This window comes from Phytophthora cinnamomi (assembly GCF_018691715.1).
Source record: "Phytophthora cinnamomi strain GKB4 chromosome Unknown Contig7, whole genome shotgun sequence".
NCBI classification, from domain to species: Eukaryota; Oomycota; class Peronosporomycetes; order Peronosporales; family Peronosporaceae; genus Phytophthora; species Phytophthora cinnamomi.
In genome coordinates, this window is record NW_027150940.1 from 1,062,427 (window position 1) to 1,081,414 (window position 18,988).

An 18,988-nucleotide genomic window follows, 5' to 3' on the forward strand; every position below is an offset into this window, starting at 1 on the left:
GTAGTGACTGATAACGCCGCCAACATGAAAAAAAGCATGGAAGCTGGTTCGGAAGGAGCGCCCGGGCATGGTTTGCACTGGTTGCACAGCGCATGGAATGAGCCTGTTGGTGAAGGACATTTTCTGACTGACGGTTTTCAAGAATGTGATCGAGAAAGCTCAGAAACTAGCCCGCTTTATCAAGAGGCGGCGTGGTCTTTGGTCTCGGATCCGTGATATCCATAAACAACTTAAGAACAAAGGTGAAAAGCGTCGACTTCCCTCGCTGACGGTGGCTACACGTTGGTATACGCACGAGAAGTGCATTGCCAACGTCGTTCAAAATCGAGATGTCATCGCCGCAATCTTCGCTGACACGACATTTCTCAATAACTACAAGGAGTCGGACCTGGATGAAGCCTTAACAATTTTCAAGGATGACAAATTCTGGGAGCATGCAACACTGGCGGTGAAGTTCATCCACCCCATAAACGTTAGTCTTGCCGCATTTGAGCGCGACAACTGCAGCATATCACTGGTGTGTCACCAGTTTCAGTGGCTGTGTAACCACGCAATCTACACTAAGACCTTGGAAGGATGCAGTGCGGGGCTGCAAAAAGATGTGCTGGATGCTATTGAGAACCGTCAGAAGACAATATGCTGGGCGCCGCTCGGAATTGTGCACATACTCGATCAGACGAAGTCCATGGATGGCCACGACGCAAAAGAGTTGATCAATTCTGCCACGAATCTCGCCAAGGAGTTAGGTATGGTGGAGGAGGACCTCGAAGGTGCTTTCCATGAACAGCTGCAGGAGTTTGTCTTCGAGAAATGCAGTTGGACAGGGGGAATCTTAGAGAAAATATTCGCTATAGCCCTCTGAATTGGTGGTCGCTACCCGACAAGAAGTATTGCCTGATGCAGCAATTCGCGAAGTTATTGTTGTCTATCCCAACCTCGTTGGCATCAAGTGAGCGCAGCTGGAGCATTCACGGGTTCATCCACACGAAGCTACGCAATCTTCTCACACCTGAGCGAGTCAACAAGCTCGTGTTTGTGTACACTAACATTGCGAGGAAGTCCGAGGTGAATCACATCATGTATCAACTTTTACCTGATGCCTGCGACGATAGTGATTTCAGCGATGACAGCGATTGCGATGATGACGGCGACATTTTGGTGGCTGCTACCGTTCCAGCTACTAGTTTTACCCAGGCGATACCAACTGAATTGGAAATAAGGGCGGAAAGGGTAGCAGCTCCACGAACAATGGAGGAAGCTGACGCGTTCACGTCCCCTGTAACTCAAAAGCGTGTGCAGCGTGTGTGTCAAACAAAATAGTTGCAGAATTCGTCGTTGTTCAAAAATGACAGGCGAGCGAGGATGAGAATGTTGCGTAAGCTTGTCTTTCATTCAAAGAGGCATTTAAGTTTCTAGTCTACTCAGCTGCATGCGGTAGAAACATAGAAAGCTAATTTATGGGGCTCCGAAGCTTGACGGCGTAGCTTAGTGTAGCTTGAACTTGTTCTACGAGCCGCTAACGCCGTCGAAGCACGCGTGAATGTCAATGCCCATGTCGCGCGGGTTGGCCGCGTTGGGTTTACAGGCGAACTCGCCCTCGATCACCTCGCCGGAGCTTCAGGCCAGCTCACCCTCCAGGGAGAACACGTTCTACTTCCAGTGTGTGTAATCGGCCTTGAAGCCGTGGAGAAGCTGATCTTCTTGTGCGCGGCCGAGAAAGTGCAGTCGAAGTAGGCCACGAGCGCATGACAGAAGTCCTGGCGGAAGGCCGTGAGCTTGAACGTGGACGAGAGGGCAAGCTCCTCCTTTGTCACCTTGGTCAGGTCAATGTCCAGGATGGAGGCACACGTCCGACAGTAGCGCGTCGCTACCCACGGTGCCCACGAGCGGCTCGATCTTGGCGATGTTTTTGATACAGCTCATGTCGAAGACGTAGACGTTTTCCCAGAAGTCGAGCTTCTCGGTCTTGTACTCACCGTCATCGATGGCTCTGATGTAGGTAGGTGAGTGGTCCGGGAACATGAGGCCACCGGGCACCAGGTACTTGTTGCGCTCGTTCAGCACCGTTTCCAGCATGGACTCGTAGAGCACGAAGTAGCCCATCCACTCGGAGATGATGATGTCCACCTTGTCCACGGGGAGCGTTAGTTCCTGCGTCTTGCTCTGGGTGAGAGTGATTTTGTCGGCGAAGCCGTTGGCCTGGACGATCTCGCGCGCCTGCGTCAGGATCCCCGAGCAGTCGACGTCGTACACGTGCTTGGTGCCGGCTTTAGCGGCAATCATGGACAGAATGCCCGTGCCGTAGTCCAAGTCCAGCACGACCAAGCCCTTGAACGGGTCAGGTTGATGATCACGTACGTCTTGGCCTTGAGCATCTCCTCATGGATACCGAAGTGCGAGTACGAGTCGAAGTATTAGTCCTTTTGCTCCTTGGGGACGTAGTTGTAGGCGTCGGTACCTGACTTGTGGTGTTATCGGCGGTGACGTTTGTGGGGTTGTGCCCTGGTCTTGGTGGTGCTATTGGTGCCTGTCTTGGCGCTGCTGATGTTGGCCTGCACGCTAGTCCTGCCTGTCGGATTAGTGCTGCTTCAGGTGCTGTTCGTGCCGGCAGTTGTAGCACCGGCGCAAGACTTGGTGTCCGTCTTGGGGTGCAGCAGATGTGTATTGATCTTCGAGCCGCTGGCATCGCTGGCCTTGACGCTGATCGGAACTGAGTTGAAAGTTAACCTTTATTTTTGATTGGATATATCACTTGTTTGATGTTCACTGTTAAAATGGATTATTAACGATTAATAATCCTCCTTTGTAGATTAACTGGTATTAACGTTTAATTTCGATTGCCATCACTAGGTACAAGTGTTGTGATTCTGCTTGCCACTCGTTCGGCGATATCTCCCCTGCGAGCAGAGATGCCAGAGCGTCCCCACGGATACGCACTCATCGCAGCTCTCCACCCGATGAGCGGCCGGATGCGCACGGGCACGGAGGACCCGTCGTCGTCTGTCATGGCGCTAGGGAGCGAGAGACACAGGTGGTGCAGAGCGAAAGTCAGACGTATGGCGCGCTCGCCTCGCCGCAAGAAACGACGCACGTCCTTCTCGCCAGGCGAAACGCTTACTGTTGCCCGAGTTGTAGAGGAGTGTAAAGACGTTCGCAAAGTTATTCGTGAGTACTAACCTGACCTTAGGGAGTTTGCTTAGGAGTTTGGATGTAAACTAGTGCCGAAGTGGGTTCGAATCAAGAGCACACTGCCAAAACGGTGTCCTACCAAGAATAGAAGCAGCAACAAGAAAGGGCGCCCCACTCGAAGCTCCCACTGGTGGTAGTGTTGGGGCTCGTAAAATGGGTAATGCCCATTTCGAGTCTAATGCTGAGGCTAGAGGCCAAGACAGTACATGTAGTAGCAGGGGAGTATGGTGTGGAGGGTTTTGAAGGGTCGCGGTGCTGGTTGCACGCCTTCAGAGCCCGACACAAAGTGTCCATGAGAGCTAGAACCCGTGCTAGATCGACTGGGACGACGGCATTGGAGACGTCGAGAAGGCTAGATGCTATGCTAATAATACTTCAAATCGACCCTCATTCGGTAAGCATACCGGTAATCGAAAAAGGCACAGGCTTTTTTTTGCCTGGTACACGGTGTCGGTAGGTGGGGTATCCACCATGAGCCAGGGAAGTCGGTACGTATATACCGTATAATACTTCTAGCATCCGACAACCCACCAATCGTCACCTCTCCAAGATGGCGATCAAGCCGCCCCAATCGTTGCAGCGCATCTGCGACAGCAGTAGACGTCTGTAGAACGTCACTAGGTAGAGCGGTACTTGTTCTCTCTTCACTAGCAGCAGCGCCCTTGGAAATGAAGGCGAATCCGCTAATAATAATTGCCGGGCTGAGGTCTTTCCAGGCTGCAACCACTCACTCAGTCACATCCTATCGCTTCGGAGCTGCTAGCTTGAACTTAACACCAGGTTGGCGAGGTGCGCTGAGCTGAGCTTGGAGATTCTCCGACCAACGTGCTCGTAGCCGAGCTTTCAGGGGCATGTTCCAGCTGATATCGGCGGGCTGACACACACTCGTGCAGCCTGGAGGCACAGGAACCAGAACTACATTCAGCTCCTTCGCATAAGCTTGGATATCCTTTGTCCAGTGTGCAGCCAGATCATCCCAGAGCACTATCACCGGCTGGTCCCGGTTAGGACGACTAGCAAAATGGTAGCGTAAAAATTCCATCGAAAGCTCGCCGTCCCCCCAGCCTTTGGGGTTGCCATACATTATGACGTCCAATCGATTTTGTAGACCAACGACCTCTTTCCACACGCCGATACCAAACCCGTGGCGAATGGCTTTGTTCTCCACAGCCATATCTTCTTTTTCGGACTTCTTTGCCTTCGTGATCACGAATGGTGTGTAGCGCGTGCCGCATGAGTCACCGAGGAGCATTAGTGTCACCCGCTCCTCTTTTCCGGCGCAGCGAACCCACACAGGTTTTGCCCCACGCCCCGAGATTCTCTGCTTCGGGAGGTATTCAAAGAAAACTGCCGTCTGATCAGAGTTATAATCGCGATCAACACCATGTTCCCTCATCAGCTCGCGGACTTTCACGCGGAACTCCGCACGGGTAACGTCGCTGTCGGCGGGTGGCTTCTGGCCTTGGCGCGTGTGGCGCCGTAGTGAGAACATGCAACGGCGCAAAAAGCCCTTACGGAATTCCACGATGTTTTAAACGCGTCCTTGGACAGCCCTTCCTCAGCTGCTATCTCAAGCGCCTTCCGTTGCAGCATGAAGGCCGAAACAGGGGCGCCTTCTGCACGCAGGTCGTCTATCCACTTGACGATTTCACGTTCATCATCCGGAGATAGCATAGTCGCCGTCCCCAAATCCGGGATGGATTTCAGCTGGCCGCCCTTTGTAACGGGGTTACACGCGCAAGTGGCTACAAGCCACTTGTGAATTTAACAGATAGGTTATCTGTTAAAAGTTTTAGATACTTCCTCGCCTTGGTGTAAGACACACCAATGGATACATTGAAGTGGACCACCACAAAGAGTGGTCCACACATACCCAAAGATCCTATTGGTAGAAAGCAGCATCTTTCTACCAATCAGAGACATGCACATTAGCGGGGCTCTGACAGCCAGCCGCTGCCAACCCTTTCATAGATGATAAACAGTTTTTAGCAGATTTTAGAGGAATATCAATTTACACACAATACAGTTCTCATTTTACCTAATCTAAGTCACTTGGAGTTTCTATTTGATTTAAATTATATTTGTGTATTCAAATATAACTAACTCAAGTAAGTACTAAGTACTTACGCTTCCTCATCCACGTAGCGCAACGTGTAAGCTAAAGTAGTGAGTCAAGTTAGACCCACTACACCTGGTAGCACTTTGTAGTCCGTCCAACGACCGACTGCTTGACGTTCGTACGCGGTGTACGAACGCGGAGCCGAGAACCCCATGAGCACGGAGGTGCCCATGGAGAGCTCCAATACGCCTGCAACGCATGTTGCACGCGCAGACTGCCCCCACCTGTCTGACCCAGAGTGGGAAGCCCTCCAACGACTGTCAACAGTCATTGGAGAAGCGGCGATAGCTACAATGCTGCGTACGCTATCGCCGACGGAGCAACATGGTGTTGCTCTGGGGTTCATCATGAAGGAGCAGCGTGATGCTGCTTCCTCAGTGACGGCGTCGTCAGGGACGACACCGCGTGCTCAACCATTAAAGTTGAGCGTAAGCAATTACGTGGGAAGAGAGGGCGAGCCTCTCCTCCGATGGCTTGTCGAGCTCGACACAGCCATAGCGGCTCGACGCATCGTCGACCCGCTGTCGAAGGTCGCGTTCGCCATGTCCTGCCTTGGCGGACGCGCAAGGAGTTGGGCGTATGGACGCCGACTCTCCGATCCTACGTGCTTCAGCACGTACGAAGTGTTCAAAGAGGAGCTCAAACAAGCGTTTGAGCCCCCACAAAACGAGTTCCGGTCGAGGGCGGAGTTCCTCGACCTTCAGCAGGGTAAGCATGACGTCCATGCTTACGCGCAGCGCGCACGATATTTGGTATCAAATATCGTGACTAACCCGATTGACGAGGCGACCAAGGTCGTCACGTTCATGAAGGGGCTTAGAGATGGGCCTGTGAAGACCTATCTCTTCCGAGAGTACCCGAGTACTCTCGAAGCTGCGATTACTCTTGCCATGCAAGAAGAGTTTAGCCTGCGGCAGGCTAAACTGCATGTGAACGTGCCGAGGCCGCAACCGCGCCCGGTAGCGAGGCCGGGAGGTCCGGAACCAATGGACCTCTCGAACGCAACAATTGCTGGTTACCAGCAGCAGGGAGGTAACGTGCGATGCTTCCGTTGCGGAAGGATCGGTCACTTTGCACGGGAGTGCACAGCTCCCATGCCCCCTGGAGGTGGCCGTCGTGGCGATGCTAGGCATCGCCGCGGACCAACAAAAAACGCGAACATCCAGTAGGCGCGGGACGCCCTACTGCTAATGCAGTCGCGCGTGCCGACATCGGGCACGCGACACTGAGGACTGCAGCCCCCAGTGAGACCAGCTCTCACTGCAAGAAACAAGATGACAGGCCGAACCTAGTCATCTTGAAGGTTTACTCGAAGAGAGCGAGTGACTCTCTTCGAGCTTTGGTAGATTCAGGCGCGTCGAAAAACTTTGTTCGACTACGAAGTCTGCCGAGACTTGACTTCGAGGAGGTAAATGTACCTCGAAGTCTTCAGGAGGTACGACTGGCAACAGGTGCCATCGTGAAGACCGAGAAGCGCGTCGTGAACGTGCGCTTCTCGTACAAACAACGAGTGTTTGTCGAACACTTTATCGTCCTGGACCTGGACGATAAGTTCGACGTAGTAATGGGCATTGCCGTGGCTTGCACGGCATGATCCGGTGATAGACTGGAAGAAGCGCACGCTCGTGCGCTTCGGACGCGACAGCGGAACAGAGAGCGATGGCCCTGTTACCGCAGCGCACGCACCAGCAGGTGTGCGCTGCTCACCAGTCGAGACAGCGCTTTATGCCGCTGTCCCGGAGTGCCCAAGAAGTGCGCGAGGGCGCACACAAGCGAGACCCACGTCGGCAATGCTGTCGACGTCGGAAGAAAAAGATGTGTTGGTTCCGGGAACCAACACCCACGTTCAAGCGTGTAAGGGACAGTCCCTGACCCGAAAAGGTCAGGTCGACGACGACGCGTCGGCTCCGGGAGCCGACGCACCCTCTGTCAAGAGGGGCTCCGCCAATGAATGGCGTCGAGGTGACGAAGGCGTGTCAACTCCGGGAGTTGACGCTGCAAACAGTGCGAACGGTTGCAAACGAACCGCACTGACGCAATTTTCATGCTGTCGTGCAGCCGGGCTGCACGACGAAGCGCCATGCGGCCAAGCCGGGCTTGATACCGCGCGCCCGCGGACAGGGTCCACCGGCGAACAACTGTCCACGGCCGGGCCTGGACCAGAAGAACAACTGTGCGGAGCCCGGCTCCGCACAACAAGAAGGCGGCGCAAGCGGAAAACGCTGCGCAAGTCTCGGTCCGGGACTGAGACGCAACAAGAGCAGTCTGCTGGGCAGACTGCGGCGGTGACGCCGAATGTCAAGACGCTAAGCGTCTTGACGCGCACCGATACTGGATTCCAGTATCGTGAGATGGAACTCGCTAGTCCTCCGACGATGGCGTCGGAGTTGACTTCGCTTCCAGCCATGAGCTGGAAGCGCTTCACGCGCGACTTGCACGATGGACGCATCGAGCAAGTCTGCGTTCTTTCGGACAGCGAAAGAACGGAGAGCGAGAGCGAAGAGCTGAGGCAGCTCTTCATGGGAAGTACCACGGAGAGTGAAGACACTCTCAGTGCGAAGACGAAGCGAGAGCGCTTCGAGGAACAAGGTTGGGACTCGCTGAAGTCGAGTCCCTATTACGAACTGTTGAGGGAGTACAAAGACGTACTCCCCGGAAGAAATTCCTGCGGAGCTTCCGCAGGATAAGGGCATTCAGCACGAGATTGATCTCGTGCCGGGCACGAAGTACTGTGTCACGCGGCAGTGGCCACTGCCGCGAGAGCAAGTGAAAGCGATCGACGACTTCTTTGAAAGTCGTCGTAAAGCAGGACAAGTGCGGGAATCAAAATCACCGCACAGTGCTCCGACGTTCTGTGTCAAGAAGCCACAGGGCGGATGGCGCATCGTTCATGCCTACAACAAGCTGAACGATGCGACGGTACCGGCGCAGACGCCGATACCGCGAAAAGATGTTATCATCGATTCGATGGCCGGGAGCACCGTTTACAGTGCTCTCGACTTGCGAGATGGATTTTATCAAATCCTAATGCGTGAGAGCGATATCCCTCTCACGGCAGTGAGCACGCCAAGCGGTATGCTCTGGGAATGGCTAGTAATGCCACAGGGGCTTAAGAATGCCCCTGCGACTTTCAACAGGTGCGTGACGCACTTGTTGCGCTCGGTGCGCGACTTCGCACCGAGCTACTTCGATGATGTGTTCATCCACAGCCGGGATGTGGACGGGAAGACCGACGTAGAGATACACAGGGTGCATCTCCGGAAGCTACTTGAGCTTATGCGAAAGCATAAGCTCTACGCGAACCTGAAGAAGTGTTTTCTGGGTCAGAGTGGTTAATGAATGGCCAACGCCTTCAAGTGTCAAGGAACTAAGGCAGTTCCTTGGCTTGGCCACGTACTTGTGCAAGTACGTGGAGGATTATGCGGGCAAGATCCGCCCGCTGTCACAACTTCTTAAGAAAGAAGCTGTGTGGAATTGGACACCCGATTGCCAAAAGGCATTCGATGCAGTCAAGCGGGGCTTGACTGAGGCACCGATCTTGGCAGTGGCTGACCAAGATCGTCCATTCCACGTCGTATGTGACGTATCCGACTTCGCGATCGGATGCGCGTTGATGCAGCACGATCACGAGGGCCGTGATCGTGTCGTCTACTACCAATCGCGTCAGCTGAAGCCAGCTGAGCGCAACTATCCGGCGCATGACAAGGAACTCCTTGCCATGAAGTATGCACTCGCAAACTTCCGAGTGTATTTGCTTGGGAGTAGACCATTTGTGGTCTACACCGACCATGCTTCACTGCGTACCGCAGTGAAGTCGCCACACATTTCACAAAGAATGGCGAGATGGCTCTCATTCTTTGCGGAGTATAACTTCCGGGTCGAATACAAACCCGGAAGATTGAACGTGGTGGCCGACGCGTTATCACGTCGGCCGGACTATGCAGAAGCTGTTGCGTCAATGCCATTGACGCCATGCGATCGAGCAAACCCACATCATCTCTGTTGGATGATGTGAAGGCCGCGTACGCGCACGACGCGGACGCGAAGCTCTTGCTGGCCTATGGCACAGCGCCTTCTGACAAGTCCCGTCAGAAGCTGCCCAAGCACCTTCGAGCGCGTGCACACCGCTTTCGTGTGCACGACGGACTACTGCTTTACAATGCAGTCGACGACAACGCGGATCGCGTTGTCGTGCCAAATGACCATGACCTGCGACTCAGGATCATGTACGAGTATCATGATGCCCCGACTGCGGGACATCTCGGACGTGAGAAGACTTACGTCCTTCTCACGCGCGACTTCTACTGGCACCACCAGTATAAGTGGGTGCGCAAGTACATCCGTGCTTGCGAGGTATGCCAACGCGTAAAGCCTGCGCCATTCGCGCAGGCTCCACTGCAATCACTACCGACTCCGTCGGAGTGTTGGAAGTCCATATCTTTGGACTTCATCTTTGGTCTTCCCCCGGATAGCGGAGGGAACACCGGTGTTGTGGTCTTTGTAGACCGCTTCAGCAAGATGGTGCATCTTGCTGCGGTGCCAGCAGAGGTGACCGCGAAGCAGACGGCCCGTCTGCTCGTCGACATGGTGTTCAAACACCATGGCATGCCGTCCGACATCGTGTCGGACAGAGACCCGCGCTTCACAGCGCATCTGTGGCAAGAAGTGTTTACACTTCTTGGGAGCCAGCTTTCCATGTCGACTGCGGATCATCCGCAGACGGACGGTCAAACCGAGCGCGTGAATCGCGTGCTCGTCGTTATGTTGAAGAGCTACGCTCACTCGTTCCAATACTGGAGCGAGTGCTTATCGATGGCAGAGTTTGCCATCAACAACTCAGTGCATGCCTCGACCGGGCATACACCGTTCTACGTGAAGGCCATGCGGCATCCACGCCTACCGAGTTTACTCGGAGTGATGGCTCCCACTTTAAGTGGGGGGGGATCTACGACTGCAATACAGCAGCCGCAGAAAACCGCTGACACTTGCACAGTGTCAGCTGCAACAATGGACAAACCACATGAGTCTGCGCAGGGCGCAGACTCCCCCAACAACAAGGCCAACGACCACGGGTCTGCGCAGGGCGCAGACACCGCAAAGAACCACGCAGAGGCCGGGCCTCTAGCGGAGAGCGAGCTGAATGACTTCAGCTCGGATGCAATCAGTTTCATCACCAAAAGACAAGCCGTAATTCGGTTTGTCCAAGACACAATAGCAGCTTCTGTTGATCAACAGAAGCTGAACGCAGACAATGCGGGCAGAGGCAACACAAATGAATTTAAAGTTGGTTCATTAGTTTTGTTAGCTACACAAAACCTGCCTAGACATGCAGTTTCGGATTTCGGAGCAAGCAAGCTTGCTCCGCGCTTCATCGGGCCGTTCACTGTGTTGGCACGGCACGGCAACGCATACACGCTAGACATACCGTCTAGCATGCGCCTCCACCCGACCTTTAACGTCGGACGGCTGAAGCCATACCTGCAGCACGAGCCATCTAGCTCGGCTGACCCGAAACCTCGGCAGGAGCCGAGGCAGAAGCGGAGGACTTGGCCTCGACGACGAGCAGCCTCTCCTCCAGCGCGCGGACGCGCTGGAGCAACCCTTCATTTGGGTCCCCAGCTCGACCTGGATGTTCGAGGCGGTCTGCGAGACCGCCGCGACTTGGGCCTTCTGGTTCGCCAGCTCCTGTTTCAGGGCGGCGAACTCAGCGCCCTGCAGACGCTCCACGGCGGTCACCCGGTCGTGGAGAGGCGCATACTGATCAGCCCGGGGCTGATCATACCCGGGCGTGTTCCCACCCCCGCCACCGCCGATCCGTGACGCCCGCGGCTCAACCCGCTGGATTGTTGAGCGGATTGTTGACCATAGTATCCCGAAAACGAACCCTCAAGGGGCTCGTTTTCGTATTCGTTGGAGAGGATTTCCTCCCCATCGAGATACATGGGGGCCGCGGAACGTCTTGCTGGAGGACGTTCCGGAAATCGTAAGGGCGTACGAGGAGCAGTACGCGCTGGCACAGCGGAAGTAACACGAGCGCTGCGATCATCGCTAGCGCCCGAACCCTCACGTGCTAAGAACTTAGCACGGAGCTCTTTGAGACTCTCGGGCACACGGAACGACGTGTACCCGTTCAGGTCGCGGTCGCTCAAGCGGACCGCGCCTGGAAAGCACTTCGTGCACTGAAAGCCCTCGGGCACAGCGCACGGCACATTTGCCTCCTCAGCAGCAACATGAAGTTGCTCCAGCTTTCCACGCTTCGAGTACGTCTCGAAGCGATCACGCGCTTGCTTAATCCGATCACGGTAAGCACTCGGCCTCTTGTTAAAGTTTTCAACAAAGGCGTTCCAGCTTTGACAAAGTGCTTGCCATTCGGGCACTTTGCTGCGAGAAGAGGTCTTCTTGCTTTGAAACCATCGGAGCTCATGAAAGAGTCCGATGTAGTAATCGCGCCTTTGATGCGTTTCCGCATCAAAGTGCAGCTCGGCAGCCACAGCGTCATCTTTGATGGCGCTGCATACGTACAGCGGCACCTCATTCGGAGGTACCGAGTTCCCATACCGGTCCGCGATCTCGGACGCGGACGGCATCCATGGATCGCGTGCTGCAGGCGCAGCGCGCGGAGAGCCTTGAGCTTTGACATCACGCGCTGCAGCAGCAGCGCGCGGAGTACTGAGAGCCCCAGCGGAAGCGAGTGGGGTATCGCTCTCAGTACGCGAACGCTTCGAACTCGAAGCGTCCGATTCGTCCCCTTCACGCGGGCGAACGTTCTTGGCGTGAGGGTCGAGCGATTCGCTCGACACTGAGTCTTTACGCTTTGAGGACGAGTCCTCCTCGCCCTCCATGTCTTCATCGTCGTCGTCGAAGTCGACGACGTCGCCGTACTTCGCCTTCTGACGCTCGAAGTAGTCGTCGATGGAGAGATGACTCCCCATCGACTTCGAGGTCTTCTTCTGTGGCGCGCTCATCGTTGAATGAGCGCGGATTTCTTCTCCAAACGCGGAGAATTGACGAATGGTCAATTCCAAAAGATTGACGTGCGGGGACCCCGCGGGTCTAACCTTAAGGGGGGATGGTGTAACGGGGTTACACGCGCAAGTGGCTACAAGCCACTTGTGAATTTAACAGATAGGTTATCTGTTAAAAGTTTTAGATACTTCCTCGCCTTGGTGTAAGACACACCAATGGATACATTGAAGTGGACCACCACAAAGAGTGGTCCACACATACCCAAAGATCCTATTGGTAGAAAGCAGCATCTTTCTACCAATCAGAGACATGCACATTAGCGGAGCTCTGACAGCCAGCCGCTGCCAACCCTTTCATAGATGATAAACAGTTTTTAGCAGATTTTAGAGGAATATCAATTTTACAAACAATACAGTTCTCATTTTACCTAATCTAAGTCACTTGGAATCCTTTCTTACTTAACTTATATTTGTGTATTCAAATATAATTAACCTAAGTAATTACTAAGTACTTACGCTTCCTCATACACGTTGCGCAACGTGTAAGCTAAAGTAGTGAGTCAAGTTAGACCCACTACACCCTTTGTAGTTTCACACGCCACCTCGATCTTAGCCCGCTGCGACTCCCATAAATAGATTGACTAGCGATTGGTCTCACGTAACTTGCACTCAACATTAGGAAAGAACTTTACGAGCGTGTCGTCCATGCTCTTGTGGTCTCGATAGTGATTTATGGCAGCCAGCTTCACGAAGTAGGACTCCGAACTACGCTTGAACTCGTGGTGATGTTTGCCTTTGCCATTTTCGCCGCGTTTCCTCCCTGGGCGCTGGCGCGCCATTGTTGTTTTGGCGCACTTCCGACATGAGTGCGTTCCAAATATTAGGTACGCTACACACAACAGATTCCTAACTTAGGCTAAAGCTAGGACTGTCGGATGCTAGAAGTGCTCAACAGTAAAGTGCCACTCTAGACAATGTAGCTCATCCGATTGGCTGAAATCCACTTGTCGGATGCTAGATGTTGTCGGATGCTAGAAGTATTATACGGTAATATATATTAGTGGAAATTCCAAATTACGACCGTAATTTTAAACTAATTCTAATGGATAACCGTAATCACCATAATATAAGGTTACGTACACCAAGTGATAAAACTTGTATAAGAATCACTCAGATCGAATACACACTACTATATTACATCTTCAATCCCTTCAGTAAGATGGCTCGTGGTCTTCGTGAGATCAAGGTGCCGTTCTAAGAACTACAACTGACAAAGTGCTTGCCAACTGTTCATCAACGGTTTTGACAGCGATAACGGTGAAGACGTATCCATGGCAGGAGAGGGAAGTCCACGGTTGCAGGGTGCTCGTTCAGCGCCCTACTACTCCATCGCACAGAGGTTCTCTCTCCTTTAGTGTACACCTTTTGCAGCATGTATGCAAAATGTACTCGGTGTACAATACCATACAATGATATCGCAGCTATATGTCCAGACGGACCAGCACGTCAATACAATTGCAGTGGTACACATTAGAATCTAATCTAAGTTTCCCTCTGGTCTAAGCGTTCTGTAGGTGGCTGGCCGGCTACCATGCTGTAACAGCGGACAGTAATTTAATGCTTATTATTAGTGCGCTCTCCAGTTAAATACGCTAGATGGACGTGCGTGTATTCTGGTAATAGTTTAAAATTACAGACATAGTTTGGAATTTCCCCATATATTAACAGGCGATCCAGTTAAGAAGAGGGAAAAAGGGCCCAAAATGGGGAAAATCGTCGAGCCAAGTAATTGCGGTCTTTATTTTCAGGTCGTAAAACTAGCATCATCAGATAGATCGATATTTCAAACCTATAAATATGCTGTCTTTATTCACTTGAACGCAGCTCACATCTTAGCATGAGCGCTCGAAAACAGCGCCTCCGCCTGATTGCCCTTGGTGTGAATGCGATGCATGTCTAAATTCGGAAAACGAGGAGGTAGAGTGGTATGTATTGCCCCATCTCTCCACAATGTGTCCCCATCTCTCCACAATGTGTAGCTTCGTCTCCACAAGGACGGCAAGACGGCGGTGGGCTCGTGGGAGGGTGAGAACAATTTGTCCATCGCGCACTTCGGCAGGGAGAGCGCGCAGTAAGCACCGCCTTCGGTCCTTGCACTCGGTCTCGGTGGCTCAGGTAATGAGCGGATAGATTCCGCCACCAGAGTCTTCTCGTCCCCCCTCCATTTGGAATTCTGCGCCACTGAGAAATCCCCCCCTCCAAGTTTTAGGGGGGACGTTGGAGTCCAACGCATCCCGTCTGTACCACTATCAAATGTCTCATACCTCCAAATCCCTACAAATGCTTCAAACAGCGCTAGTATCGGCATGCTGCTTGCATGCCTTGCCATGGCACAACCAGTGCAGCTATGAAAGCCGGGCTTGTTTCATTCGTCATTAGAAATTCTAGATATGTTCCCACTAAAATTTCATTGAAATAGGATAATTTCCGCATTTAATTTTTTTTTAGTTTCCCCCAAAAAAGTCCCCCTCTTAGCTGGATCGCCTGTTTTAAATACGCTAGATGGACGTGCGTGTATTCTGGAAATAGTTTAAAATTACAGACATAATTTGGAATTTCCCCATATATTAATATATACTCATATTACGATAATAACCTGGAACACCGAGGTTATCCCGTTGAAATCCCATCTTGGATGATAGCATTGTTCGTGGTACATACATACGAACCCGTATGCAGCTGGATCGATGGTCGTCAACATCATTCGAAAGTCAACTGAACTCAGAAAGTAAAAATCATGTCGTGTCTGATGGAATTATCTGCTCGTATCCGAAGGCTGAAAGGTGCGGCGGGTATAATCTAACTAGTTAAATGCTCTCATCGTGGTTGCACCAAGCTTGCGATTTTCACAAGGAAAGTGTTATATCCAAAACATGCTCCTTACTTGGCTACAGTAGGCATGTTCGCCCGCAAGGTCGATGTCTCCAGCACATCGGACGGACCAAAAACTGCTCTGCACCAGGTCCACGTGTACCGTAAACCTTGGGTTCATGGCGACACTCGTAAAAAGTTCCCGTCCTATAAATTTGTTGGCAAATTCTGAGTTTTTACGGCGTAAAAACTAAACGTGATCAGTCATCGCATAAACTGCGGATTTGAAGAACTGCTTAGTCTATTCCATACAAATATTTAGATAAAGACGTTGTGTCACCCCCATGTACCTAATCTCTGCACCGTTTTTTTGCCGGAAACCTGATAGTTTTTACGTGTCGCATTGAGGCTGTGTGTTGCGGTGATTTACGGTACATGTACGGTATATGCGCGTCTCAATCAAGTGGGCTAGACCATCGTGTATTACTCACGTCGGCCGATGCAAAAAGATCGTGGACTGTTGAAGCAGAGATGCCTAGCACATCGTATTGTTGACCCACGTCCGAAAAACGGCTGTCGTGAAGCAGCCGTCAAGTGCTACCGGCATGGGGGTTGGACGTGCTGCAAGTTCCCTACCTGCGCAGTCGCTGCGGAAGACGAAGACACTGGACTGTGTGTCTTTCTTGGAGGCTTCAAGCGACGCAAAACTCGTGGATGCGCCAAAAAGGTTTGCTTCGAGGGCCTCTGTAGCCTTCGCGCCCGACATTTACTGTGTAGCATCGAAGGATGTGGGAAAGGTAGCCAATTCCAGGGTTACTGTCGTCGGGATGCCATCGAACAGGGTCTCAAACTCATTCACCGGCGTGATTTTCTGCTACAAATATCGTGTAGACGATGGGCTTATCGAGCCTATGATAGTCTGGTCGACAAAAAGTCCAGTATAAAATCAAAGAGACCTGACATAGAGATAAAAACGAAGAGACGGACGCACTTCTGCACCCTAGCCCTACAGGATTCAGTCATCCATTTTTCTCGAGGGAAAATAAATCCCGTCATTTCGCAATTCACCAGTCACGCCCTCAATCTCGGGACCTGCAAGCATGTTGGACCCAACGACAGTGGGCGCCAACCTGACGCCGGCGCAGCAGGAAGAGACTGTGGCCGACCTGGCCTTCTTCCTGGACGAGTTCGGCTCCACGCGCGCGGTTTGTGCCAAGTTGCAGGAGCAGGAGCGCGACATCCAGCAGCTCCAGCAGCAGGTGTGGCGGCTGCTGGGCCGCCGGAGCGACAGAAATGCGCAGCAGCAACACGAAACAGCAGCAAATTACTCAAAAATGGGAGTAGATGTCATTAAAAACTGGGAAAAGGACCCGGAGCTCGTGGACGACATCATGGAGAGCGTGGATTTCTTCCTACGGGCCTACGGCTCGACCCGCGCCGTGCGCAACAGGCTGCAGAGTCAGAGCCATCTGATCGCAGGCTTGAAGTGCACGGTGAACTGGTTCCTGCAGCTGCACAAGAATGGTGGAACGCCAAGTTTGAGCACTGAAGCCGCACCAAAGTTTGTGGGTGTTAGACTTCCTAGTGCTGTGAAGGCGGCACAGGAAAATGAAGAACCAACAAGGACGCAGCAGCTGGACGCTGACGAAGGAAATAACGTCACCAGCAATAGCTCCAAGGATGGTGCTGAAGTAATAAGGATTGCTGGTGGGCGAGGTGCGAACGACAAGCGCGACGGTGGTAGTCTTCAGTCTGCTGCTAGCATGTCGTTGGTGAGCGCCAAGTTTCTCAATAGTGCAGCAGTCACTGACTACGTGAAGGCACTCAAATGCGTCGATGAGGCATGCGCCAAGGCGACGAGTTCTAAGTTCAAGAACCCCAGCGACGCTGCTGGGTCGTTCAGGCAGATCAACGAGATAGAGCCCATCTCCAAGGAAAACGCATCATCTGCAAACAGTGAGAAGGCAAATACCGGGGTTTATAGCACTGACAGGAAACCAGCAAGCAAGTTCAAGTTTACATGTTCTCACGCGGGCTGCAGCTCAAGAGTTCAAGTTAACGGCTTGTGCTATCGCCATGGCGGCTTCTATATCTGCAGAGCGGGTGGTTGTGAGAGGAAAGCACTTACGAGATATCTGTGCCGGCAACATGGAGGAGGCACGGTGTGCCATGTCCTCGACTGCAATAAGCTCACCGTCTCCGGTGGAAAGGGATTTTGCGCCACTCACGCACGCGAGAAAGGAGTTATGATCAAGTACGAGTGCAAGGTAGCAGGGTGCAACATGACCCGAGTGAAGCAAGGCTACTGCCACAGACACAACATCGAAAATCAAGTGGAGCAGCCGCAGACGCAAACGCTCGGTATACCGTCTAACCCAGCGAACGAAACGAGTTCGAGTCTCTCGGCTGGGATTCCCAGAGGCCACCACGTAACCTGCAGAATCATGGGCTGCATGAAGTGGGTGAGGCGCGACGGAGACCCGAGTGAGTATTGTGCAATGCACCGGCCAATGTCCACATCGCAAGAGCCCGCGGGTGTATCCGTCCTTCATACCGAGAACGCACATACCCTCAATACAACCGCAGCGAAGCGAGGCATGTGCCAAGAAGCAGGATGCCCAAATATTGCGAAAAACTATGGACCGAGGAAGGGCTACTGTTTCCGGCACGGCGGAGGGCTGACCTGCAGCGAACCTAGCTGTACCAAGCAACGCCAACGAAATGGCCTATGCGCTGCCCACGGAGGCTACTATGAGTGCAAAGTGGAGTGGTGCAAGAAGCGAGTCGCTGCTCGGGGCTTCTGCCGCGGTCACTGCCAGGAAAGCGTTGTGTCGCGTGTTGATCCACTGTACAGGGGGCTGTAAGAAGTGTAGTGCTGTAGTACTGCCCTTCACGCGTATCAAAATAAAGAAAACTGTGGAGGCGTCGCTAGAATTACACATAATAACGCGGATCCACGTCACCTTTGTGCTGATCCGATGCTAGACGTCAGGGCTGTGGGGTCCGACCTGACCCCTGCGCAGAAGGACGAGGTCATGACAGACCTGGCCTTCTTCCTGGACGAGTTCGGCTCCACACGCGCCGTGTGCGTCAAGTTGCAAGAGCAGGAGAGCGAGATCGAGCGCCTGCGACGCCTCTTGAGTCAAGAAACGCAGCAAGATACAGACACTCAGAAACGTACCCTAAGCAGTAGTGAAGAGGCAGTGGAAGATGTGGACGACATCATGGCGGATTTGAGTTACTTCCTTGGGACGTTTGGGTCAACGCGGGCAGTTCGTGAAAGGCTGGAGAATCAAAAGCAGGAGATTGCAGCTTTGCAACGCGCGACGCAGTGGGTCTTGGATGCTAGACAAATACAAAATAAGAGTGACGAGTCGAGGGGTGCAGTTCGTGAGAGTGCTGAGCCAGCGTCTGTGCACTCCCTAAGCGTGAATGAGAGAAGACTGGATAACGGACAAGTGACGCAGGAGAAGGCGACCGACGAGGTGCGTGAAGGCCGAGATGGTGGAGATACATGTATCGACAGCGGGGATGAGCATGGTGCTGGCGGTGGGAAGATGAAGAGTGGAAGTGTGAATTCCGAAGACGTTGACATCATAAGGGCTTCATCACAGCCAGAGAAGACAAACCAAACGAAAAATGGACAAAGTGATAGGACCAATTTCGATGATCGGGTGGCTAAAGCCGACGTCATTGTTCGCGATGTGGAGATAGAGATCGTAATGCCCTCAATACGTGGAAGGGACGAGCATCAGATTACTGAGGATCAGATTGATAGTGCCCATAAAGCTGATCATACGACAGCAGTCAGCGTTGGACCTGTAAAGGTGCACGGTGGGGTGAC

General features: G+C 52.8%; 2 protein-coding genes across 2 annotated transcripts; one reads left to right on the top strand and one right to left on the bottom strand.

The window, feature by feature from the left end:
• Window positions 1-1,824: 1,824 nt before the first annotated feature.
• IUM83_11121 (Protein arginine N-methyltransferase 1) lies at window positions 1,825-3,007 on the bottom strand (the record flags this gene model as incomplete). The annotated part of the gene is made up of 2 exons (XM_067935664.1): window positions 1,825-2,378; window positions 2,938-3,007. 2 exons carry the CDS (start codon window positions 3,005-3,007, stop codon window positions 1,825-1,827), a joined length of 624 nt encoding a protein of 207 aa, XP_067798812.1.
• A 13,237-nt stretch (window positions 3,008-16,244) lies between these two features.
• IUM83_11122 (Phosducin protein 3) lies at window positions 16,245-18,867 on the top strand (the record flags this gene model as incomplete). The annotated part of the gene is made up of 3 exons (XM_067935665.1): window positions 16,245-17,100; window positions 18,130-18,629; window positions 18,859-18,867. The coding sequence occupies 3 exons, from the start codon at window positions 16,245-16,247 to the stop codon at window positions 18,865-18,867; spliced, it is 1,365 nt and encodes a 454-aa protein (XP_067798811.1).
• Between the last annotated feature and the right edge of the window lie 121 nt (window positions 18,868-18,988).